The sequence below is a fragment of the Phaenicophaeus curvirostris genome, chromosome 23, assembly GCF_032191515.1.
Source record: "Phaenicophaeus curvirostris isolate KB17595 chromosome 23, BPBGC_Pcur_1.0, whole genome shotgun sequence".
Classification (NCBI taxonomy): Eukaryota; Metazoa; Chordata; class Aves; order Cuculiformes; family Cuculidae; genus Phaenicophaeus; species Phaenicophaeus curvirostris.
Window position 1 is genome coordinate 7,617,113 of NC_091414.1, and position 26,128 is coordinate 7,643,240.

The window sequence follows — 26,128 nt, forward strand, 5'->3', positions numbered from 1 at the left end:
GTGGCACCACCAGGAGGTGGTGAGGAAGTCAAGGGTCCAGCCTTCACATGCGGAGAGTCTGAGTGCTGGAAACTCACCTGGAGCATCTGGAGACACCTCTGCGGGGGCTGGTGGGGAAGGGAAGAGGCTGGCAGGTGGAGGCCAGTGAGCAGCCACCCGCCCAGGGAAGGCAGCAGGGTGGGTGCTGCAGGGTCGGGGCTTGTTTGTCCTCAAGGTCCAGGCCAGGGAGCAGGAGGAGCAGCCAGGTCTTTGCAGCTTGGCTTTGCTGCCAGCCCAGGGGCAGCTGTGTCCACATCCCAGCCCAGCAGCAGCAGATCCTGGTGGCAGCTGCACCGACCCGGCAGGGTCTCAGCTGCTGGGGTGCAGAGCAGCCTCGGCCAGGCCCCACAGTGCCTGCACTCCCCAACTCCTGTTACAATAAAGCCCTGGTTTATTTGTACAACAGCAAGAACCCTGGCCCCAGCCCAGCCATGGGGCTGCTGCTCCCTCTGTCCCCCAAACCAGGAGTTTCGGCCAAATTAGAATCATGGAATGATTTGGGTCCAAAGGGACCTTAATGCCACAGGCAGTGATACCCCCCACTGGATCAGGGGCTCCAAGCTCCATCCAACCTGGCCTTGAACACCTCCAGGGATGGGGCAGCCACCCCTGCTCTGGGCAACCTGGGCCAGGGCCTTCCCCACCCTCACAGCAAAACATTTCTTCCCAAGATCTCATCTTGACCTCCCCTCTTTCCAGTTACAACCCTGCCCTCTCATCCTGTCCCTGTAATCCCTGATCAAGAGCCCCTCCCCAGCTTTCCTAGAGCCCCTTTCAGTACTGGAAGCTGCTCTAAGGTCTGCCTGAAGCCTTCTCTTGTCCAGGCTGAACAACTCTCAGACTCAATTCTCACATGAGAGGTGCTCCAGCCCTTGGATCATCTCTGTGGCCTCCTCTGGACTCGCTGCAACAGCTCCACGTCCTTCCTGTGCTGAGGACTCCAGAACTGGACACAGAGCTCTAGCCGAGGTCTCACCAGAGCAGAGGGGCAGAATCCCCCCTGGCCCTGCTGGTCCCATGCTTTGGATGCAGCCCAGGACACAGGTGGTTTCTGGGCTGTGAGTGCACTTTGCCACCTCATGTGGAGCTTCTCATCTGCCAGCACTCCAAGTCCTTCTTTTCAGCGCTGCTCCCCATCCATTCTCCACAGAGCCTGCAACTGTGCTCGTTCTGCCCGAACTGCAGCAGCCCCATCCTCCTGTAGGACTAGGGGAGGGAGCTGCGCTGGCACCAGGGCACAGGGAGCGCTGCGTGGTTTTTCCTGGGGGAGCTGATCTGGTCCCCAGTTGCTCCCACTCATCTCCCAGGGATGCGGCCACAGCTCCGGGCCATCGGCTCCCTCTGGATGACCAAGTCATGAACAGTCACAGCAGAACGCACACAGCCCTGGTGGGACCGGAGCACCCTGGGGGCTGCAGTCAGACACAGGGAGGGAGCCCGGCCACAGCGCTCTGCAGCCGGCGGGGTGAGGAACGAAGGGAGGAAGCACTTCCCGGCTCCTTGCCAGAGCTGGGGCAGCTGCCAAAGGGCACCACGGGGCCTCTGGCTCAGGCGAGGGTGGCCTTGGGCCGCTCCTCCCCACAGCAGCTGGATCTGTGCCCCTCGCCTGGGGTGGCACCAAGGCAAGCAGCTCCCAGTGCAGAGGAGGGAGCGAACCGTGAGCTGCAGCCTGCAGCATCCATCACCTACCCTTCCACTGCCCAGCAGAGGCTGCAGGCTCAGCCTAGCCTCCCCCAGCTTCTCCGCTGCTGGGGGGAAACTCCATAATTTCAGCCAGACTTTGGAAACAAATGCCCGAAACCCATTGCAAACACAGCTGAGGAGCTTGTTCTGGTTTACACGGGATAATTTAAAATCAGAGAACATTCCACTTTGGTCCTTTTCCACCCTCTGAGCTACAGAAGCAACACAGCCTGGCTCCTTATTCCTTTTATTACAAATAAGCATTTAATGACCCAGTCAGTTGCTCAGTTTTAGCCAAAATGAAAACATTTCAGGAGACAGAAAAGGCAGTTGTGCAGCTCAGGAACAATCCCACACTGTGGAGGAGCAGCAGATCCTGGCCAGGGTTTGTTCAGCACTGAGCACCACACCTGAGCATTCGTGCAGCTTTCCCAGCTCAGCGCAGCTTTGCAGCAAATTTAAAATAGCCAGAAGGGAAGAGAGTGGGACCACGGGACCAATTACAGGCAGGACCTGGTTTGGCACTGGACAACACGGAGTTGTACCCAGCCAGATGCAAGAGAAACAACTTTCTCCAATCTTTATTAAAGAGTTTTGAACATAGAACACTTCGGACAACTGAGAGATCTTCCCCTGCAGCAGCAGGCAGGAACACCAAAAAGCAATTGCATTTCCCACCCCAGAACTGCAAAGCTGCGCTTCTCATTGCCAGACAACACACACCTACGGACTGCGCCGAGTAACACTGTGGGCAAAGCGGGAAGCAGTTCCCCTCAGGAACAGCGCGGTCGTACCACACCGAGGGCCGGGAGCAGCTCCGCCATGGAAAAAAGGCAATGGAAGGCTCCACTTCCAAACAATGGAAAAAAAAGCACCATGAATGGCTCAGCCCAAGGCAGACCCACCCAGAGCTGTTGAAGGCAGCACCTAACATCGATCCCACTCCTGCTCCTCCCCCTTGATGCAAGGAGTTGAAGTTTCCCAGCCCAGAAGCAGCACTGGCAAAACCAACAGAGAAAGGGCCAATGGCTCCAGCTCCTTTTGGCAGCCAGGGCCTTTCCCAAAAGTTCTGCTCCCCCTCAACATGATCCAGGCTAACTGTACCCCTGCAGAGCGGCATCACAGTTAGAGCTGATCCTGTTCCAGGTTAACTCCTCCACTGTAGGAAGTTTCCTGGTTACAGGTTCATTGCCAGCACCAAGACCCGGTGCCGAACATTTTAAATACAATAAAAAAAAAAACCAAACAAAAAATTGAACAGAATGTGTGTGCGTGTCCAAAAACAGCCTGCACAGAGCTGAACAGACCCATCCTCAGCAGCGCAGAGTGGCTCAGCACCATGCAAGCTCCCAAAATCTAGTCATCCACATAATTCCACCAGGAAGAAAGACTGATGAGGGAGGAGAAAGACCGGAAAAAGCAATGCAGCTGTCAGTGTCCAAGATACAAACTCATGCCAGTATTCCCAGGAACTGGGAAGGAAGCGTGCAGCTGGATTCTTCTCCACAGCACATCAAGTCCCACACACCTATTTGCTTCTGATCTCCCTGCTTTATATCTGACTGAAGGTCTGGAGGTGCCGTGCTGAGCTCTCCTCCAGGAATAAACAGAACCCACACAGAAAATAAACGAAGGACTGGAGAGGTGAGGAAATGGAGGGACAAGATTTCATAATAACAATGACAAACCCAGAAGTTAAGGAAGCCCAGAGCTGACAGTGTTCAAGCTATTGCTGTAAGAATGCCTGGAAAATCTAATGAAGGCTTCTCTCTTCAACGAAGACACCTAGAGAAAGAGGGAGAAAAGGCACAGGAATTACTGATGGGGAAAGCAACGGGCTGGAGCTGCCCAGCACATGGAGGTCCAAGTCTTATACACATCACGTGGGACAAACACAGCCCGTGGGGGCCTGACAGCGCTCCTCTTCCAGGATAAAAGGTGCCCAGCAGTTTTACAGGGCACAATGGCAACAGTGAGCCCAGTGGATTGCACCCTGAGAAATCATGCGCAGTCAAGGAGTCAATGTTTAAATAAAGTGTTGGCAGTGAGCACCATTAAGCTAAAAATCAACCTCATGTCCTTCCCAGCACTGCCTGTTCTGCTGCCAAAGGAAAACTTCACCCTGATGTTGCTATCAGGAGCTGAGCTGAGGCATGTACTGGCAGGCCAGGTCGGTCAGCCAAGAGGGGCCATGGCACACGTGCCAGCATTGCTTTCCTTACAGCATCCTCATCCAGAACAGCCTGCAAGCTGCTGGGTACCAGCACAGCACCCAGACCAGGCATGCTGCAAGCGCACACGATACAAGGTGCTCAGAAGGATAAAAATGTACAGAGAAGGTTCCTCAGCTTTTGGTTTGCTACTGCAGCACAGCTGGAATGACCAGACACCCAGCGATCCCCCAGCTGTCCACAGTGCCACAAGGCCCAGCACCAGGAATGGGGATGTGCAAGGCTGGGGCCAACCCTCCTTTTCATTCCGGTGTCCCAAGGAATGGGGACAACGGCTGTTCCAGGAATGTTCTTTGGCAAAGGTGAGAGATTGCTCCCCAAACACTGAAATGCCTGAATCCAAGGCCCCTTTGCTCAGCTTTGCCTCCATTTTCAGGACCGTGTGCTCAATGTGTGTTTTGCTTCTTTATTTGTGTTTAATCTCAGCTTCCCTCATGTATTTTTATAGTTTACTTTGTGTCATTTTGCTCAGTGAACACCCACCCCCTCCGTGACCCTGAGCTCTTACACATCCCTCACAGCCGAACACGTGTGTGAGCACCAGCACTTCTCACGATGAGCCAGTTTGCCACCAAGTGATGTGAAATGTTCAGATCCCAGGAGGAAAGACTGGGCAAGGCATATTTTTCATAATGAAAGAGGCTGAGGTCATTACAACTTACCAGGAATTAGTCATGATTTACTGACGGGAACTTAAGCTCTGTTATCTCCAAGTCAGGTGAGCTGCTGCCGCTCCTGTCGCTGTAGGTATCCCTGCGGAATTTAGAGAGATTTTGGTTTACAGACCAGGTTTTGCACCAGGAATTCATGCGGTTTGGTGAGCACCACCAACTGAGGCTGGAAAGCAAAGCACACTGAATTCCCGGTGTAGATGATCCCGTGGGAGTAGGGCTGAGTCACCATCAGTTTTAAGGTTTGTGATCACAAAAAACAATCATGCGTACAATGGGCATTTTATGAGGCTTGTACAGAGAACACGGGAAAACCCCTTGACATCTCCATAATCTAAAGGAGCAGCCCCAGTTGCAGCACCCCCAACGCCTCTCACTGCCAACAAGAGACTGTAGTTACTGTCCCTGGAGCTGGGACCCCACCACAGGAGAGCTCTGTGGCACTAATTCAATCGTAAAACTCTTGACAAGAAGCGTCAATGAGATAGTGGAAAGAAGAGGTGCTGCAAATACCTGCTGGTCACCCCACACTAACTCTGTGCCAAGAGGATTCTCTGGTTTATCCTGCACTGCCCTGTGAAAGGTCTGGCTAGTGTCTGCTTCTGGCCTACCTGGGCGAGAGCCTGCAGCCCTTCTGTAGATAATGTGTGAGTCTTCCTGCAGATGCCAAGAGGAGGCCAAAGTACGGGGGAGATGGCTTAATCGGCCTGGAGAGGAATTCAGGGTGATACTGGACACCAACGAAGAAAGGATGGTCTATGAGAAAGAGACAGGAAATATTAACGTCAGGTCTCTTAAATTGTGGCTGAACTGCAGACAAAAGCACTGACAATGTCAACACCCCAATGATGGGGAAGTGTCACTGCTACCTTGCCTTTTGTCCAAAAATGGACAGGCATGTGCAATTCTTTTTTTAGTGGAATTTTACGAATGAATCACTTCGAGGAAGCCTGGACTGAGCCCACGTAAAAACCTGCTCAATTACCCTCTGAGAGCTTTCCCTCGTGAACACCCACACCACATATCGCTGAATTACTCACCTTCCAACTCAACCACCTCCATTCGCTCTCCCTCCTCATCCTGGCCTACAAACTTCAAACCTTGCTCTTCAAAACACTTTTTCAGTTGTGGGTTGACCTGGAAAACCAGAAGCAAGAAAACCCATGATCCCCTGTCTTTGGATTACACAGAAACACTTGATAACTATGATAGTGCTTTTTACCTCAAACCTGTGTCTGTGTCTCTCCTCCAGGAAATCGTGATCTCCATACAGCTTCCCTACACCAGAAGGAAGATGTTTTAGAGCAAATGCAAAACATTGTTCTCACAATGTCAAGTTTTAACGAGCCCACGTGAATAACATGAATCAAACCTGCCCCTTCTGGAGGAGACCAATTCATTGATCTCTGTTCCACCACCAGCACAAACTCTGCAAACACCAATCATTCACGGATGCTTTAACATTCCCAGGTCTCACTTCCCCATGCAAACAACATATCCACATCATTCCCAGGAAACACTTCCAAAAGAAGTAAGATATGGCTCACTCATGATTGAATTCTTGGTTTGGAAGAGCGTCCTCCTCTTGCCAAGCCTCATGGTCCCACCCATTTGCCCAGGATTGTGTTCTGGCATGTCTATGACCTGGGGAAAGCATTGAGAGAGGAAGGTGAGACTGAGAGAGGGATTGGTCCCAGGCAGATATTAACAAGGGGAAACACCCACATCCACCCCAGAAACAGGCAAACCGACATAAGCCTTGACAAGGCCACCCCAGAATTAGATGAGTTAGCCTAGTTATTCCAGTGAAGGGTGTATAGAACGTACGGAAGGTTTGTGGGAACTTGGGAAGCTTTAGACTAGGAAAGTCTCAGTCAAAGCCTGCAGAGCTCACACACATTCACACTTGCTATCACCAAGCTAAACATTAAACAAACAAGCACATTCACATAAACAAACCCCCAAGGCAGGATCACTCATACTTTGACAAAACGACTGCATAAGCTGGTTCTCCTGAGAACTTTCTCCTTCACATTTTAAGTTACAGCAGAAGCCAGTCATTACAGGGGACCCTGGACGAGGCACGCAGAGCCTGCAGTCTAAGAAATGCAGGTTCAGAAACCTGACCACAAATGTTCCAAGGAACTCACGTCTGCCTATGTTATTTTCTGAGATCACGATTAAACAGTTATGCAGCAGTATCTGGCTATCATCAAGTCTTTATCATTTACTCCAAGAAATCAGTCAGCTTTCAAAGTGCCCTTTAAGAACCTTTTACCTCTTTGAAAATGCCTTGCTTTACGAAAAAGAGTAATTAAAAATAAAATAACTGTTAGTGTTTCACCTATAATCACCACTGCAATCTTCTACAAAGAAGCACCTGCCATGCAGTTAATGAGGCAAAGACCTTTTTTTTTCAGATTAGCAAATGATGAAGAAAGAATTAGAAGTCCACAAGACACAATAATCCAAGCTCCTAACTGTACGGCAGGTACATGCAGAAGCCTGGCACAGTAAAGGTACAAGTCAATATGAACTCACCACGGGATGGGCAGTTTTGGGGTCGAATTCTGTCGAGTTGGCATCTGCAATGTTACAGTCATTGATTAGAAACACACAGTCCCTCACAGCACAACACACACCTCCAGGACCTCCCCCAGGCACATTCTCGTCTCATCTCCACTCTCAGCAAGAGCAGCCTGAGCTGTGCCAAGCCCTTTGCCAGCACGGAGCTGTCAGCTCTGCCCTGATAGCAGAAACAGGACTCGGTCAGCATGGTTTGAGCTACCCAGGGAGGTGGTTGATTCACCTTCCCTGGAGGTGTTTAAGGCATGGATGGACACGGTGCTAAGGGGCATGGTTGAGTGTTTGATAGGAATGGTTGGACTCGATGATCCGGTGGGTCTCTTTCAACCTGGTTATTCTATGATTCCATGATTTCCCAAGTCTGCCTAGAGGCTGCGATCTCGGGGCTCCCCATCCAGAGCAATCAGCAATAGAAGCAAGGGTCATTCAGGAAGAGCACAGCTTCAGCCACTTAGAATATTGTAAATAAAGCCAGGGAGGGGAAGGGGCCAGAATCCTTGGAGGAACACATTTTCCCCTCCCTTCGCTACTGGTGAGACTCACAATCAGGCTGAGAAGTGAAATTCTGCACTCTTGTAAAGTGAGTTTTGACAACAGGGGCTTGGTCAGTTCAAGCAGTGGCACTCGGAAAGCAATTCAACTCACTGAAGAAGGTGCCACTGCCTGGTCAGCTGAATTGCTTTTTGGTCTTCATTCCCACAGGCTCTATCAGGAATCTCGGATGTCCGGCACACAAGACAACTCCGCTTAGCAGTTTTATTTAGGAGCTGAGCCTCATTCTAAGCAACAGAGTCATAAGACTTAATGCATCGATTTGTATTTGAATAGGATAAGGGAAGTGCTCTTCTTCCTTTGAATTAGCAGGGGATGGGGAATTTTACAAGCCTAGAAATAATTTAAATCTATCTACCAATGAAAAATTACAAGTTCCAGGTATTTAAGAAGTCACAGGTATTACTCAAGCAATCAAGGAAAAGACCAGAACCCAGGCAGAGGTTTGTGCAATTACCTTGCCAGCCAAGAACACTGCGTGCAAACTCCACAACTGCTAACTGCATTCCCAGACAAACTCCTGCAGAAGGAAAAGCGGAACACGGATCAGTCAGGAGAGCGACTGCTGTGCTGAAGCAAAGCACACAACCTCCACAGAGCAGTCCTGACTCAGGAAAACTGGAACAAGACAGGCCTCTGACTTGGAATTACGGGTCTGTTCACTGTGCACCAAGTAGTTCAGTCAAGTTTTCCTCCACACCTCCCTTCCCCATCCACTCTGCTCACACATTTCCATTCTCGCACCACATCCATTCCATTCCATCTAAACGCAGTCACATATTTCTTGGTGCCAAGATCACCACAGTCTCCTCTGGAACGTACTCTGAGACTCCTCCCTCCTCATTACAGAGATTCCTCGCCATCACATCCCAGCCAACCCCAGCTGCTTCAGAGCCAACTGCAGACAGCAAGCTTTATTCCCCAGCCTGGCTGAGGACAGATCACTGCCCTCCTCAGCCAGTTCTCTTTACAACTACATTCCAGATCCTGATGGAAGTCAGTAACGCTCCTGCTGCAGACCAGTTAGGCTGTTATTAAACCTCCTTCTCCCTATGGATGAAACACGTTTCTCACCTAAGAATGGCTTTTTTTGTTTTCTTGCCCAGGAAATAGCTTGAATTTTGCCTTCTGTCCCTCGAACACCAAATCCACCAGGAACCAGAACTCCGCTGCGTGAAGATGAGAGGACTCCATTCACGTGAGCTCACCAGCGTGGTTCCCCCCAGCCACACACCACCGCTCCCCCGGTAAAATCTTGGAATTACAAGACCTTACTCCTGAAAAGGGTTTTAAGGTGCCCTACATGGCAAGGCCTGTCTGCAGCAGTTTCCATGTGACTTCACATGAGCAGTCACACAAAAACATGACAGGATTTTCAGGGAAGCCTATTAAATGCACACGATCTTCCCAAGAAACCCCAAATGCTGTTTACAATACTGGAATGGTTCTTGCCGCATGACCCCCATGCTCTGAGCCAAACATACATGCAAACACGTCACCCAGACAGGCCCATGCTGAGGGAGCCACTTGCGGCACTGTCGAGTTGTCCTAGCAGCAGGGACAAGGACACGGAACTCTGCAGGTTCTTCCTTCTCCTTGTGCCACTCAGAGCTGGCTCCCCTGAGCACTAACAAGGCCCACTTGTGCTTGTTTTCAGAGCTAAGTCCTGGCACTCCTCTGCATCCTTAATTTCCGCCTAGAGAACTTTATACCACATTTACTCCTTCCCTCTTCTCTCTTTGGCTTTAAAGCCTTTGCTGGTACCTATTCTTTCCCTGTATTTCCTCCGTTTCCCCACTCAGCCTGTGCACACCCTCATCTGCATCACTTGCTCTACTGCTGCCTGTCACAAACTCCCCCACTTATTGAACACTTCTCCATCTTAGATCTTATCCCAGCTCTCCCTGTGATGTGTTTGGGGCAAGGTCAGTGTGTGCTGGCACAGCGTCTGAGAAAAGAGTCTCCAGCAAAGCTCTGCATTCAAGAACTGTAAACAGCTTCAAGTTTATCCACCATGCTCCAAAGAAATGGCCAGATTATAAAGTCTTACTCAGCACCACACAGCTTCTGCCATGCTTCATGGTATCGGACAGGTTCCTCCTGCAGAGTATCTGGCTCCAAGTCAGCCGAGTCGATATACTGGAAAGAAATCCAAACAAGGATGATGAGATACTGCCACAAGAGTGTACAGGTGTCCTTAATTCTCATTAAATTAAGATATTTTCATTCCTCCCAGATAGCTCTGGACTTGTTTCCTACTAGACACCTGCTTGATTTTTCTGGGCTGATTCCCTGTCCACTATTTGACAGAACTGCTGTCCCCTGCCACCCCACCACTGATGTACAAACAGAAGCCATGGGTTTTCCTATCTTCTGGCTCCACAGCTCAGCTGTAACACACACTAAGTCTGTGGGACCCAGACTCATTAAATGTGAAGCCTTAGTGGAGCACAGTGTGATGGGAACACAGTTACACAGCCAGGAACAACCACACAGCCAGAAAAAACGGAGCCACTATCTCATCAAATGCACACTCATTTATCTTCAAGAGGGAACAGGTGGGATACGGTGAAACACAGCCTCTTGTAAGGAAAGGATGTTAAGACCAACACTACATATGGAAAAACACTGCAGATTTTCCAGTTTCTCCAGTTTTCACCATTCCAGTATCTCTGAATTCCACGTGTTCTGCAGTATGCTGACCCTTTCAAACAGACAGGTTTGTTCAATCCCCTCCCCTGTTTTTAATGTTGTTTTTAAGATGGAACATTGCTAATGGTTCTTGAACACAACTCAGACCTCCATGTGCAGGGCCAGCAGAACCTACTCCCTTTCTGACCCACACAGAGACAGCGGTGTCAGGAACTCCCCATGGATGCATCCACAGGGTTTTCCTTTCACCAGTCTTAATTAGTTTTCTTCTTTTCTCCTCTACTGATTTTGTAAATTGACTGGTAACCCAAATGTAGAACAGTGAGTGCTGTTATAAAGCAAGCACCTATTTCTGTGGCTCACTGGAATCATGAAACCACTGGATATTTTAGAAGTATATTTAAATGAGAGTATAACCTCTGACAACAGATAAATATTTCACCTCTTCAGGGCATCTAGCTACAACAAAGACCCTTAAAACAATCCATAAAGGGCAGCCAGACAAGCAAACCTTAATAAAGCCTGAGGCAAAAGCATCATAAAAGCTGCAAGTACCACAAGGTTAACAGCAACAACCCTAAAAAAGGATAACCTTCAACAATTGCCAGAAAAATTAAAGCAGACAGTGCCCTCCTCAAACACATCTGCTTTACCACACTTCAGCACCCAACACTGAGCAGTGGAGTTCCCATCAACCTCACAGATGTGTATCTCATGCACCTCACAGGATGAAAGGCTGGTTTGCTTTGAAGCCATTTCATACCCGCTAACAGATGTTTTGACGGTGCAACCCAAGGACAAGTTCAGTGGCTGAACCAAGTGTCGACTGGTTTGTGAAAAGCTCAGTTAAGATGGGTCACACAGGAGGTGAGAGGAGAAAGGGGGATTTTAACACCCAAGCACCCAGCCCTACCTTGATGTCCAGTTTGTGGTTGATGGCCAGGGCAGAATGCTCCAGCGCCTTAATAACAGACGCGTAGGAATCTGAAAACTTGGTGTATTTGCCAACCAGCGCAATGGAGCACGTTTCGAGGAGACGGTCATATCTAAAGACAAGGGTAACTTAGTCATTGACAGGAAATGGGCTGAGAATCACTTACATTCTATTGAGTTTTTCAAGTAATACAAACAGTTGTGCTCTTGAGAGTCTGCCCAACCAGAGATGACGACTTTGCAACCGATGACCTTTTATAATAATTATGGCTTTAAAACATCTGACTGTGTTCATTGCAGTAGCAAGAAATGCAGAAAGGAATTCCAGAGCCCCAAGGCTGTCCTGCCATCACTTTCAACCCCCAGTACCCAGCAGGATGGGTTTTATGCAATACTCTCAGTTCCACCTAAGAGATTATCTCAAATTTCTTTCAGAATTGCTAAGTACATACAGCCAAGCTGGTTTCCAAGGGCTTTCCTCACCAAAAGGCAGTGTTATTCACAGCGGTGGCTCGTGTCAGGCACATACAGGTAACAGCTAGGTCTTCAAAATCAATTTCTTATAAGGACAATCATATTTAAGGCTTCAGAAAGGGCATGACTGTTGACTGAAAAAGACTCAATTCACAATTCCTCCAAGAACGTGGAGTCTATTTCCCATAAGAAAGCGGTTACCATAAACCACTGTGTCCAAGGAGTATCGGACAGAAGTTAGGAAAGAGTTGCTTTGTTCACTTGCTTTAAAGTATACCCAAGAGGTACACTTTCACTGACACCCTGATGGCTCCTACACAGCCCTAAAAGAGGATGTCAGCATTCTGTAACATCACTGTAATTTTTTGCATAAAAGGGAAGGCAGAGCTGTCCACCTTTTAGTTACTTCAAACCAGTTTTGACATAGACAGGGAACTGCCAATACAAGATAAGGAAATCCATAACATCTACATCACAGGATTTTATGAGGAAAGGCTGAGAGAGTTGGGGTTGTTCACTCTAGAGAGAAGAATGTTCTGAGGAGACCATATAGCAGTCTTCCAGTACTGAAAGGGATTAAAAAAAAAAACCTGAGGAGCAACTTCTTAGCAGGGCCTGTAGCAACAGGACAAAGGATAATGGTTTTAAACTAAAAAAGCACAGATTCAGACTAGATAAGGAAAAAGTTTTTACACTGAGGATGGCAATACACTGGCCCAGGTTGCACAGAGAGGGGGTAGAAGCCTCATCCCTGGAAACATTCAAAGCCAGGTTGGACCAGGCTTTGAGCAACCTGATCTGGTTAAAGATGTCCCTGCTCACTGCAGGAGGGCTGGACCAGCTGACCTTTAAAAGTCCTTTCCAACGCAAACCATGCTGTGATTCTATGATATTCACATTGACGAACTGTTTTATTTCAAACAATTGAACGTCTGGGAAGAAAATGCAATTCTGTGCAACAAAATGTGAGCACATAAAAAGCCTTGAGGAACGTAACAACCAGCAACCGAGAAACTAATCCAGAGCCTTAGCACAAACCAGGCCCACTGGCACAGCTCACCTGTCCGCCATCTCCTTCCACTTCATGAGCATCCTCCTGGGCTGCCGCTCGATGGGGAGGTCCAGCCTGTGGCTGAGGTAGTCAACAACCCCCTGCTCCTCTAACAGCAGAGGAACACGGTAGATGGAAGAGACATCGTGCACACAGATGACCTGTCCATACAACATGAATGCCATTAAAACAGATATAAGTGCTGTGCTATCATTTTTAGACAGATATTCAGAGAGCTTCTGCCTCTGACAGACAACCACATGATCACTTGAACTTCCAGGAAATAACATCTGCCAAGTAACGTACCTACACAAGAATAGCTGAACATTAACTTCCACACACTGAAAAAGGTCACCACGCTTCAGCACTTCCCAGGCATTGCTGCCGGCCGAGGCTGCTTGGGAAGGGCTGTAACGCAATAACTTAGCAGCAGAGTCAGCTGCTCTGGAAGTTATGTGAGCACACAGCAAAGTTCAAAGAACGCTGCCTAGAGACTTCTGTGATACAGCCTCCTCGGTGTTCCTAACTGAAACTACAGGTAAACTGTTCAAAAGCCCAGCTTCCCCCTTTCCCATCACTGTCATTCTCTACCAGGGCTTCCAGTTTGATTGAAGGCCAGGGGAAATCCGTGATCTCAATACAACAATATGTTTTGCAAGGCATCCTTCATCCAACTTAGGACTGAACAACTACAAGCAAAGAATTCTTAGGCCAACAAGGAATATCTGCATCAACAGTTCTGGTTCCCTGAACTGGGCTTCCTCAGAAAAAGCAAGGCACTCTGGACAATTGTCACCTGCCCATCAAGGAGGAGGCTGTACTTTAAGGATCAAAACCACACTTGCACATTTAATTTTAAATCCTCATTTCTTCTGATTCAAATGCAAACAGAGTTCAACACCGCACAGTAAAACCTTACAGGCTGCATATTTTCCTCCTTACAGTAAACGGCATTTACTTCTCAATTCAAGCACAACTGCAGTCAGAGAAATAACAATGTAAAATTGAATTAAACTTCCGGGAAAGTGACCAACAAGGGCCAGCTCACACTCAGCTCCTGGCCAACAATAGGTACACGTTGTACTGCTGACACATCAACATTATTGCCAGTTAATTATGAATGTAATGCTGGAAACTGCAAGACTTGGTTTGAACTCGCTGCATAGGAAATTATTAAAAATTACTTGACAGAGAATGGAATTGTGAAGCGAGACTCAGTCTTTCACAAAACCCCAAAATATTTCAAGCTCCAGCTAGGTTGGAAAATGCTCATATTCAGCCTACAGAAGGTCTGATTGCTTTCCTCAGACCAGTGCTACGCAGGGTAGTCTCAGTAGAAAAAGAACCATGCTAAGATGGAATTTTTGCACATCACAACATTCACATGAAGCAATGCTTCTCCCAAATCCCATTTTAACTTTCCTGTGCGATCTCTCCCTGTGGAATCTTGGGCTGAAGAATAATACCGTGAAGAGGGCAGTATGCAATATACATTCCTGGATCCTTTAACCTAATTTGGAAACTACTCTTTGGCCTCTAAATACTGAGAAATCTCATTCTTCTGTATTCCCAGGAGGAACGTGGAGGGAAACCTCAGATCAAACGCAGCTACTCAGAAAATACCTTGGATTCCATAGAATTCTATAAGCTCATGCTACCTGCCTTAGTAGAAACAGGGTGTTGGCATAAAAAGAAAACTTTTTGCAATGGTTACGTATGGAAGGAATGTAGGTAAGACAAAGCAGCAAATGAATTATGCAGCTTACAAAAGACACAGCTAGAACACAAACCCACTACGCTAAGATGAAACTGCACTCAACATGTGACAAACAGCTAGAATATTTATTGCGAGGAAGTGCAGACAGCAATTCTCACCTGTTCTGGTTCAACATGACAGAACATGGAAATCTTTTCTTTTACTGAGGTATCCAGTGGAGTGGAGCACCTGCAAACGATCTAAAAGAACAGCAACATCAAGGCTGTGAAGCCAACATGAGTACTGAGACATTCATATCACAAATCTGGGAAAAAAGCTGTCTTTCCACAGTCTCTGTGACTTGCAAAAACAACCCAACTTGGCTCCCTTTACTTTTTCGCTACCAACACACAAGAGCTCTCAACCTAAGCATTAGTTAGGCTAAAATGTCATTACAACACGCCAGTACTGCATTTTTAGATGCAAAGCCATGCAGCAAACCTTACCAGATCTGGGGAGAGACCAAGACCTCTGAGCTCACGAACACTGTTTTGGGTGGGTTTGGTCTTCTGCTCTCCTGTAGAGCTTGGCTGGTCAGAGAAGAGCAGATGTTGGTGTATTAAATTACAACGGTATGTAGCAATAATTCATCAAGGTAATTAGGACTCTCTACCTCATTCATCTCGTAAAAACTTTGACTCAGTTCTTAGACAATTCACATGAACTTCAAATGCCTCTGCACACCATTACTTTACTCTCCAAGACTGAAAGCAACCAGCAGGAACCAGAGTTCAAGCCTGTTCACTAAGCAGGTGTGAGTTATAGTGAGGGAAGCAGAGAGCAGAGATCCAGGTTTTTACCGACTACTCTCTCCACATACACAGTATTTCATATTTTTGATTCTTTGGTCTGTAAATCGTCTGGCCTGGACAGGAAGGAAAGAACAAAAGAGAAGAGAACAAAGACTGATCTGCACTCCAGCAACTTTACCAAGGTGCTCAATCAAGTCCATCTCCAAGATAGGAAATATTCACATTCTCTACTATTGTTAACATAACCAGGGAAGAATTTTCTTTGGTAGTGTAGAGGTTTTTGTTTGGTAATGACTGTAAAGTTATCTTCAAAATCAGAGCAGATAACACAGATGAGGTTCTATCAGGCATTACATGGTATAAAATACCTCCATATGCTTCTGGTATTAACCAGAGTTCACCCCACCTACTTGGGCACAGAAGGATATTTTGTTTCTTTGCGATTCTTAATTAACTGTCCCTTATCACAGCACTGCTTCACATGTGAGAGCCTATGAAACTACCATTAAAGATCAAAACAGACATTAGAAATATTGTCTAGGGGAAAAAAAACCAAACAGCTTGTGTTTCAAAACACAGCATTCTGTTTTGAAATTACAAAGTAACCCAAACTATTTCATGAACTATAGCTCATGTAAATCTAGAAGGTAGGAGGGCACAGCAACAGGAATAATAAAGTAGTCCAGGAAAAGCTTGGAATATGATGTTATTGGCAAGTCCAAATGGCTGTGGACTCTAGCTGTATCACTGAATTTTACAGTAGCTTTGCAGAAATGAAAGGCTATGCAAATGAGGGGGAAACTGAATGTTTTCAGCTCTAGAAAACAAGTTGATCTGCAAAACCTAGGAGAACTCCAGAGAGGAAACAAGCAAAACTGCATTTCCTGCAGCTCCCAGAGTGTTATTACACATTTACACACTTCAAGAAGTCTCTGTTCACTTCTTGCAAACCTTTTAAAATATCTAACTATATATTCTCTGTATTTCTCCAGAAGTTTCTATACCTAGAAGTACAAATGTAATGCTGCCTATTTAGCATTTCAGAAACATATATTTAGAAAGAGAGTTTTGGATTGTGGAAGCCTTTGACCGACATCTTAGGTCCTTACCTGGGGAACTAGACTGACATGAATGTTACAGAAATTCTCCCTTTTGACTTTGAACTGGAACTGGCGGAAAGCTTCGATGAAAGGCATACTTTCAATGTCACCCACTGTCCCACCAAGCTAAAAAAGACAGGCATTTAGAATTAAAGTCAGTACCAAAACACCATCTACTGCACTTACACACTAATGTGTACCAAAACATACATAAAAGGATACTAAAACATCTCCTCAGCACCTCTCTCCAACTCCATAAAGAAATATCAGCACAGAAAGCATCAGGATTTGCCAGTTGTGCATACCACTTCCACAGCCTCCAGACTACCCCAACCCTCCATTTTACCTCCATATTTTCCCAAAAAGCCACAAGAAAAACAGCTTCTCATATGGGCAGCACCTCTCCAGGATCATTAGATTTACCTCTATTCTTTCTTCAGGAAAATGCTTGAGATGTTAATGTAATCATTTATGAACATTAGGTGGCACTGAGAAGCAAAATTTCTGATTAAGTTTTAGTGACTACACAGACTGGGTTTGGACACACACATCCTTCGGAGCACTGACAGCCTCCTGCACATTGTCAGTGCCTGCTGGGTACCTCAGCATCCAGGTTCCTGGATCCTGGAACAGAAATCAGCAGCTGCAGGACAAGTCCCAGGTCACCATGACCCGGGCACTCTGACATGCCCCCTCTCTCCTGGCAGCAGGATGGCCCATGCAGTGCACAGGACACTACTTGGGCCATTCCTGTGTCCAGGTCTGTGCTCAAACCAGCTATTCCAAGGCTCCAAGCACTGCTGAGGGAAGAGAACTGTTTCCAGAGGGTGATTTACCTCCCTCTATCTACTAAGGAAGAGGGAAAAGCATGATTAACTTGGACTTTAACTCAGAATTCTAAGTTATATGAGCTAAACTAATTCACCTTACACAGAGAGCAAAGCATCCCAAAACCATAACTGTCCAAAACTTAAGACTTCTTAACTTAAAACTTAAGACTTTTTGAAAGCAAAGTTTTCAAAAGATTACACTGAATGTATGCTAACTAGGGGGATTTTTAACCAATTCAAAGCTGGAACATTACTGTAAGCAATTTTATGATGCAAAATATGGACACACAGAATCATAGCAATCACAGAATGGTTTGGGTTGGAAGGGACCTCAAAGCCCATCCAGTTCCACCCCTGCCACGTGAAGGGACACCTCCCACTGCATCAGGTTGCCCATCCAGCCTGGCCTAGAACACCTCCAGGGATGAGGCAGCCACCACTGCTCTGGGCAACCTGGGCCGGGGCCTTCCAACCCTCATTGTGAAGAAGTTCTTCCTAACGTCTAATCTAAATCTTTCCCCTTCCAATTTAAAGCCATTCCCCCTCATCCTATCATTACAGGTCCTTGTAAAAAGTCCTTGCTCAGCTTTCCCGGAGCCCCCTTCTGTACTGGAAGCTGCTCTAAGGTCTCTCAAGAGCTTTCTCTTCTCCACGCTGAACAACCCCAACTCTCTCAGCCTGTCACACAGTTCAGTTTCCTCAATACAAGAAGCAAAACTATGTATTTTTTTTAAGAGCTACTAACCTCAATGACACAAACTTGGGGTTCAATGCCATCTTCATCCACAGGAATCCGTGCCTGCCTCATTACCCATTCCTGTATTGCATCTGTGATGTGCGGAACAACTGAAAAAGAAACCCAGGCAAGGATTAAGGCCATTGCCCACACACATTTCTCCCTCTAACTCATTACAGAGCAAATTACTGAAAATAACAAGCCAGTGCTTCCCAGACGACTTGATCACTGACTTGCCTCTTTAAAGCATGCATTTTTTAAGTCATTATTCTTGGCCACAATTTTCAAGAGAAGTGCCTTGGCAGGAAACGCAATCCTGCCTCAATTTAAACACATGTAAGCAATACTTCCTTTATGCTGGGAGATTCAAGTACAAACAGTTCTTTGCTCTAAGCACTGAGCGTTTCTCTGTTTTAAACTGTCTGCAAAAGCCTTTATCCAAACCAGATGTGGAGGATGCTTAAAAAGGGGAGGGACTGATCTTTTTAACATCACGAGGACAGCATTTAACAAAGAGCTCAACCTCAAACGAAAAGCAAAAGCATCCAACCTGGACAGCAATACAGAATTTATTTTGAAGCATCAGAACAGAAGCTCCTTGTCACCTTGGACAGTTTTGCCGAGGTAGTCTCCCTTCCTCTCCTTGTTGATGACATACTGGTAGATCTTCCCAGTAGTCAGATTGTTGTCTTTGGTGAGTCGGATATCGAGGAAGCGCTCATAGTTACCAAGGTCCAGGTCCACTTCTCCTCCATCATCCAGCACAAACACCTCCCCTGCAGCACACAGAAAAAGACAATATCAAGGGGAAATGGTCCACAACAGCAATTTATTGGGTTTGCCTGTGACAGCTGGAAGAATTCAACATAAAGAAACATTCTTTGACTGCCACAGCAAGTTTAGGAGTGGCTAATAAAACCAAAAGCCTTACATAAGAAAGAGGACTCCTATACTGAGGATTGAATCCCTCAACCAGGCAGCAACAATAAAAGACCAGACAGCTCATCTCTGCTGTTGGCACACTCGGCCCCACCAGTCAGCCTTGAGCCACTCAGACTCAGCTTGCAAGGACCAGACACAAACTCTTCTGCCATGCAAAGGAGCCAGTTCCTTCCAGGCAAAGCCAGCCCTGGAATGTAGCTCAGGGGCCACTCACCGTGCTCATATGGGGAGAAAGTGCCCGCGTCGATGTTGATGTAGGGGTCGATCTTGATGGAAGTGACATGCAGCCCACAGGACTTGAGGATGGTGCCAATGCTGCTGGCGATGATCCCCTTGCCAATGCCCGAGATCACGCCACCAGTGACCAGGATGTACTTCATCTGCCTCGCTGCCCAGAACGACACCCCTCAGCCAGGGCACTGTCCCCCGCTAGTCCTCTCTCAGTGACTACTCCCCACAGTGACCCCACCATTCCCATCTCCAAGACCATCCTGTCAGTGACCCCAGCATTCCTGTCAGTGATCCCCTGCTCTCTATGACCCCGCCCATTGCCTTCTGTCAGCAGCCCCTCCCAGTGACTTCCACAACTGCCCCGTCAGCGACCCCCCACCAATGACCGCCACCTCACCATTCCTCCTCTCTGTCAGCAGCCCCTGCTCCCTCAGCAACCCCCCGCAGTGACATCCCAGTCTCTGTGACCCCTCTCATCCCCTGTCAGCGAGCCCCCAGCAGTCCCCCGTCAGTGACACCCACCACCATTCTCTATCAGCAACTCCTCTGCCCCATTTCCCCTGTCAGCCACTCCTCACAATTCCTGTCAGCAACCCCTCTTCAGTGACCTGCCTGCCATTCCTCAGTGATCCCCCCTTAGTGACCCGTCCTCTCTCATAGAGCCTCCGCCATTCCTCTCTGTGACCCCGAGTGACTCCCAATTCTGTCAGTGACCCCCGGAACCACCATTCCCTTCTGTATCAGCAATGCCCCCCCGTTACCTCTTTGACCCTAGCACCCTCAGAGAACCCCCGTCCTCTCACAGACCCACCCTCCTCTCCCACAGAAGCCCCCTCTGCTCTCACAGAACGCCCCTCCTCTCTTGCAGACATCCCCTCCTCTCAGAGACCCCCCCTCCTCTCTCAGAGAACCCCCTCCTCTCAGAGACCTGTCCTCCTCTCAGAGATCCCTCCTCTTCTCTCAGAGACCCCTCCTCTTCTCTCAGAGATCCCTCCTCTTCTCTCACAGAACCCCCCTCTCAGAGACACCCCCTTCTCAGAGTCCTCCCCTCCTCTCTCGCAGATACCCCCACTTCTCTCATAGATGCCCCTCCTCTCAGAGATCCCCTCTCCTCCCTGAGATCCCCTCTCCTCTCTCAGAGACCCCCTCTCCTCTCTCAGAGACCCTCCCCTCCTCTCTGAGACCCTCCCCTCCTCTCTCAGAGACCCTCCCCTCCTCTCTCAGAGACTCCCTCTCCTCTCTGAGACCCTCCCCTCCTCTCTCAGAGACCCTCCCCTCCTCTCTCAGAGACCCTCCCCTCGTCTCTCAGAGACCCCTCCTTTTCTGACACCCCTCCTCTTCTCTCAGAGACCCCTCCTCTTCTCTCACAGAACCCCCCTCTGAGACACCCCTTCTCAGAGTCCTCCCCTCCTCTCTCACAGACACCCCCACTTCTCTCATAGACACCCCTCCTCTCAGAGATCCCCTCTCCTCTCTCAGAGACCCTCCCCTCCTCTCTCAGAGACCCCTCCTTTTCTGACACCCCTCCTCTTCTCTCAGAGACACCCCCTCTCAGAGTCACTCCCTCCTCTCAGAGTCCCCCCTCCTCTCTCAGAGACCTTCTCCTCTCAGAGACCACCCCACCTCAGAGACCCCTGAGACAACCCTCTCCTCTGAGATTCTCCCTCCCTCTCTGACACCCTCCCCTCTCAGGCACCCCCTCCTCTCTCAGACACTCCCCCCCGAGACTCCCCATCCGCGCCTCCCCCATTCCCGCCATTCACAGAGCGCCGCCCCCTCGCCCCTCGCGTGGTCCCGCCCGCCCCCCGCGCTCCCCCCGCGCCTGCCCGCATGGTCGCGCCCGCCCTGCGCGCCCTCCCTTCACCTGTGCCCGCCGGGCGGGGTGGGGGGGGCGCGGCGCGCGGAGGGTGCGGGGTGCGGACCGGGGCGCGCGCCGCGCCGCTGCCAGCCGGCTCGCCGGGGAAGCGCATGGGGACGGCGCGCGGCGGGGCGCAGGCGCGGGGCGCGGGCGGCGCGTGCGCAGCGCGGGACCGGGGGGGCGGGCACCGCGCGGGAGCGCGGGACAGGAGGGCGGGCGGGGCCACGGGGCGGGCGGGGCCAGGAGGGCGGGGGGCGGGGCCAGGAAAAGGCGGGGCGGGTGGGGCAGGGCCGGCTCGGTGAGGGGGGCTGCGCCGATGGAAGGGCGGGCGGGGTGGGCGGGGCCAGCAGGGGGTGGGCGAGGCCTGGGTGGGCGGGCGGGGCCGGGAGCAGTGGGCGTGGCCAAAACAAATGGGCGTGTCCATAAGGAGTGGGCGGGGCCTATGTCGGTGGGCGGGGCCTGGGCGGTTGTAGCGCTGCCACCCCACCCCCCCCCCCCGCCTCCAGCGCATCCAACACAGTCCTGGAGCGGTTTGGGTTGGAGGGGACGTCAAAGCCCATCCAGTTCGACCCCCTGGCATGAAAAGAGACCTCATCACTGCCTACAACTGCCTGAAAGGAGGGGTTGGTCCCTTCTGCCAAGCTACAGGTGATGAGATGAGAGGGAATGGCCTCAAGTTGCACCGGGGCAGGTTCAGGTTGGACATCAGGAAAAGTTTCTTCACCAAAAGGGTTCTCAGGCACTGGCAGAGGCTGCCCAGGGAGGTGGTGGAGTCCTCATCCCTGGAGGGGTTTAAAAGACGGGCAGATGAGGTGCTCAGAGACATGGTTTAGCAGTAGACAGGTATTCCTGGACATCCCTGATACCGTCCCCATCCACCCTGCCCCATCCCTCAGTGGCAGCAGTGGGCTTTGCAGAAGGCTGGAGCCAGCAGGGACAGGCTGGACACTGGCTCCTGGTCCCTTCTGGCTTCAGTTGAACCAGCTGCTGCTCCAGCACTGACCAACCCAGAGCCCAGAGCCAGCTCTGATCTCCCCCAAAAAGCCTGATACAATATCTGGGTGAGCCAAATCTTCTGAACCTTATAAAATCAAATGCCTCTTTCTTTTGTTTAAATTCCTCCTGCATGCTCTCACTGCACTTTATAAAAGTTTCGAGTCTTTTGCTGTCTTTGACTGCTGTGTAGTTTAAGAACTTCACAGAAAACTGCAGACATTTACCCCAAAGCTCCTCCTCAGACAGGAAGGTGTTGGCACCACCAACTAAAAACGTGAACATGAACGTTTACAACACCCTATCAGAGGTGCCCGAGGTGCAGCGACTCCACTCCCTGTGCAGCTTCTGCAGGGAGCAGTAACTCAAGCAGATCCAGATGGGTTCTGTGGCAGTAACACTACTACAAACTGCAAACCACGAGGAGAAACCTGACATACCATGCGGAGAATGTATCTGAACACTACTCATCACTTGGGGGAATGCTCAAAGCACTGAGGAGATGGAATACCTTGTGTGCTGCTGGAGTTCCCTGGATGTCTCTGCCTCTGAGTACCTGTGGAAACCATTGTTGGCTGGTTTGGTCTTTTTTTTAGTTCAGAACATTGCAGGCAGCTCAAAATCAAGACATGAGAGTGACTGCACCCTCATCAAGTTTGCAGATGACACCAAACTGAGTGGTGTAGTTGCCACATCAGAAGGACGGGATGTCATCCAGAGGGACCTGGACAGGCTGGAGAAGTGGGGCTGAAAGAACCTCGTGAGGTTCAACAAGGCCAAGTGCAAGGTCCTACACCCGGGTCAGGGCAATACTCATTTTCAGTATATGGTGGGGGATGACATGATTGAGAGCAGCTCTGCTCCTTCAGCTCATGCTTTACAACCCTTTCAGGGAAGAAATTCCTCCTCATAATCAACCCAAATCTCTCTGGTTCATCTTGAGGCCATTTCCTCTTGTCCCATCATTTGTTACTTGTGAGAAGAGACCAACATCTGTTTTACTCTCCATTCAGGGAGCTACAGAAAGCGATGAGGTCTCCCCTCAGCCTCCTTTTCTCCAGGCTAAACAGCCCCAGGTCCTTCAGCTGCTCCTCATAACCCCTGTTCTCCAGCCCCCTCACCACCTCTGTTCCCTTTTCTGGACACGCTCCAGCCCCTCAATGTCCTCCTTATAGCAAGGGGCCCAAAACTGAATCCAGGATTCAAGGTGCAGCTGCACCAGCACCAACTGTTCAGTTCTGGGCCCCTCACCACAAGAAGGATGTTGAGGCTCTGGAGCGAGTCCAGAGAAGAGCAACAAAGCTGGTGAGGGGGCTGGAGAACAGGCCTTATGAGGAGCGGCTGAGAGAGCTGGGGGTGTTCAGCCTGGAGAAGGGGAGGCTGAGGGGAGACCTCATTGATCTCTACAACTACCTGAAAGGAGGTTGTGGAGAGGAGGGAGCTGGCCTCTTCTCCCAAGTGACAGGGGACAGGACAAGAGGGAATGGCCTCAAGCTCCACCAGGGGAGGTTTAGGCTGGACATTAGGAAAAAATTCTTCATGGAAAGGGTCATTGGGCACTGGCAGAGGCTGCCCAGGGAGGGGGTTGAGTCACCTTCCCTGGAGGTGTTTAAGGCACAGGTGGATGAGGTGCTAAGGGATATGGTTTAGTGTTTGATAGGAATGGTTGGACTCGATGATCCGGTGGGTCTCTTCCAACCTCGTTATTCTATGATTCTATGACTCCAGGGGGCGATCCCTTCCCTGCTCCTGCTGGCCACCCCATGGCTGACCCCAGCCAGGAGGCTGTTGTCCTTCTTGGCCACTTGGGCCACTGCAGGCTCAAATTCTCTGGTCTTGCCCCGCGGAGGCTGCGCTGTGTCTTCTCCAGCCTCATCCACTAGATGGTGGGATTGGGCAGCGAAAGGAAAGTTTCCCAGGAACAAAGGGCCAGGCAGTGGGGACAGGCTGGGGACCTCGGAGCTGATCCCAGCACCACATGTGCCCTGGGGGTTGCTGGCGTTCGGCAGGGCCCTTCTGGGTCTGTGGTTTGTCCCACTGGACCTGAGGAATTTTGATCCTTCCTGGTAGGTCTTGATTCTTTCAGGCAGGGTTCCTTCACCTTCAGGCTTCTTCCCATCTACTTCTTTTTTCCCATAAAGAATCACTTTCCTAGGGAGAGAGGAGTGAACCCACCGAGCTGCTGTAGAGCTCAGCCGTTTGGTCAGTGGGCTGTGACCCAACAAGGAGGTATCACCAGATCCTGGGCCAGGATCTCCCCACCCTCACAGCTGAAAACCATTCCCCCTCACCCTATCCCTGCACTCCCTCATCAAGAGCCCCTCCCCAGCTTTCCTAGAGCCCCTTTCAGCACTGGAAGCTGCTCTAAGGTCTCCTAGGAGCCTTCTCCAGGCTGAACAACCCCAGCTCTCTCAGCCTGGCCTCATACAGGAGGTGCTCCAACCCTTGGATCATCTCTGTGGCCTCCTCTAGACTCGCGTTAGCAGCACCATGTCCTTCCTGTGCTCAGGACTCCAGAACTGGACACGGGGCTCCAGGTGGGTCTCACCAGAGACTCACCAGGTGGGTCTCTCTCTGCTGGTCCCTCTGCTTTGGACGCAGCCCAGGACACGGCTGGTTTCTGGGCTGCAAGCACACATTGCTGGCTCATGTGGAGCTTCTCGTACCCCAGCACCCCAAGTCCTTCTGTCAGGCCTGCTCTCAGCCCATTGAGCTGATGATGAGCTGATGCTTTATGTCCACTCAGGAGACTGGCCTGATGGGAGTGAACCTGCCCCGTCTTCTTTCCCTCATTGCTATTAGACTTGCATTTCCTACAGAAATCAAACTGAGATCCATCAACGCCAGCTGCTGTTCAAGGGGTGACGGATGCTGATGGAGCTGCTGGGTGGCCAGTCTTGGAGAGGGTGCAGTCTGCAGGCTCCTATGTTTGCAGCAAGGCTTCTGCAGATTTAATGCACAGAGAAGTTGCAGACCCAGAATGAGATTTTTTTTTTTTGCCTTTGAAAAAAACAAAGTTTTCTCCTCTGAGGGATGCTCTGCTGGTGAGAGCTGTGCTGGGCACCCTCTTTCTGAGAAAAAAAATCAGGCAGACCATGTAAAGCCTAAAGGTGGACTCAGCTCCTCCAACATTCTGGGTTTCCAGCTTGTGCATTCTAGAGAGGCCGCCCAGCTGCCGTGCGGTCTGCTTCAGTGGCGAGCATGGACAAGAGGCAGGAGTATCAAGAGCTGCTTCTCTGCCTCCATGACTGAGCAAAATTTAGTTAGTCCTGCGCCCAGGAGAGCTGGTTCTTGTGAATGAACCATGCAATTCAGGTCTTCTGACCTGAAAAATCAATCGCAACTAACAATCGCAACAAGGCAGAAGACCAATTCAGGTCTGAATTGGTCTTCTGCCTTGTTGCGATTGTTAGTCCAAGTGAGTTGCCTCCAGTAGTGACCAGGACAAGCTGCAACGAGGACTTTGTAATGAGTCATTCAAGAAAAAGAATGGTATAGGGAAAAGAGACTCGCTGCCCCCAGGCAATGTGCGGGTTGGATTCTGCCCTGAGTCATCTACCTTTCATGTTTTTAGCTTCTCATATTTCCAATCACTCATTCCCATCTGGTTCTTTAATGTCATGAGCTTGACCATCAAGGGGATTTCTCTGGTGCCTCTCAGCCCTGCATCCAAATCCTATTGCACCGACTGTTTGGTTTGTATTTCCAAGACTGAAATTTTATCTGCTGTCAGGGAACGCTTTCTGTTCTCATTGACCGTGGAGACTGATTGTTCCCTGTCCTCTTAGTACCAACAGGCAGATGTTGTAAAATTATCTCACAGAGCTGCTTATTGGACATGGTCTTGGTAATGAAAGAAGTTTTGAAGACGAGGCTTGGTACAGAGATGTAACAGGGCTAGGTGAAAGATCTGGCAGGGGCTGCCCAGGGCAGTGGTGGAGTCACCATCCCTGGAGGTGTTAAAAAATCACATGGCCGTAGCACCTTGGGACATGGTTTAGTTGGCATAGTGGACTTGGGCTGACAGTTGGACTTGCTGATCATAGAATCATTAATGT

At 49.6% G+C, this 26,128-nt stretch overlaps 1 protein-coding gene across 2 annotated transcripts; it reads right to left on the reverse strand.

Moving 5' to 3' along the window:
- Positions 1-1,958: 1,958 nt before the first annotated feature.
- CTPS1 (CTP synthase 1) lies at positions 1,959-21,234 on the reverse strand. 2 transcript variants are annotated; one of them, XM_069875248.1, is made up of 19 exons: positions 21,084-21,234; positions 19,203-19,376; positions 18,652-18,822; positions 18,056-18,156; positions 16,490-16,606; positions 15,075-15,158; positions 14,748-14,828; positions 12,882-13,033; positions 11,328-11,460; positions 9,813-9,901; positions 8,837-8,931; positions 8,220-8,282; positions 7,166-7,209; positions 6,172-6,268; positions 5,847-5,902; positions 5,665-5,761; positions 5,236-5,380; positions 4,616-4,706; positions 1,959-3,507 (listed from the first exon to the last, which is right to left on the reverse strand). In XM_069875248.1, the coding sequence occupies exons 1-18, from the start codon at positions 21,187-21,189 to the stop codon at positions 4,622-4,624; spliced, it is 1,890 nt and encodes a 629-aa protein (XP_069731349.1). In that variant the 5' UTR covers positions 21,190-21,234; the 3' UTR covers positions 1,959-3,507; positions 4,616-4,621. The 2 variants fall into 2 exon arrangements, with proteins under 2 accessions (XP_069731349.1, XP_069731350.1); XM_069875249.1 differs by having other exon boundaries at positions 19,203-19,372; positions 21,084-21,227.
- Positions 21,235-26,128: the final 4,894 nt, after the last annotated feature.

Coding starts and splice junctions, on each gene's coding strand:
- CTPS1 (XM_069875248.1), bottom strand. CDS start 21,189: ATGCGCTTCCCCGGCGAGCCGGCTGGCAGCGGCGCGGCGCGCGCCCCG. Junction 19,377..21,083: donor ACCCCGCCCGGCGGGCACAG/GTGAAGGGAGGG, acceptor CGTTCTGGGCAG/CGAGGCAGATGAAGTACATC. Junction 15,159..16,489: donor ATGTCAGTCTAGTTCCCCAG/GTAAGGACCTAA, acceptor TTCTCTGACCAG/CCAAGCTCTACAGGAGAGCA.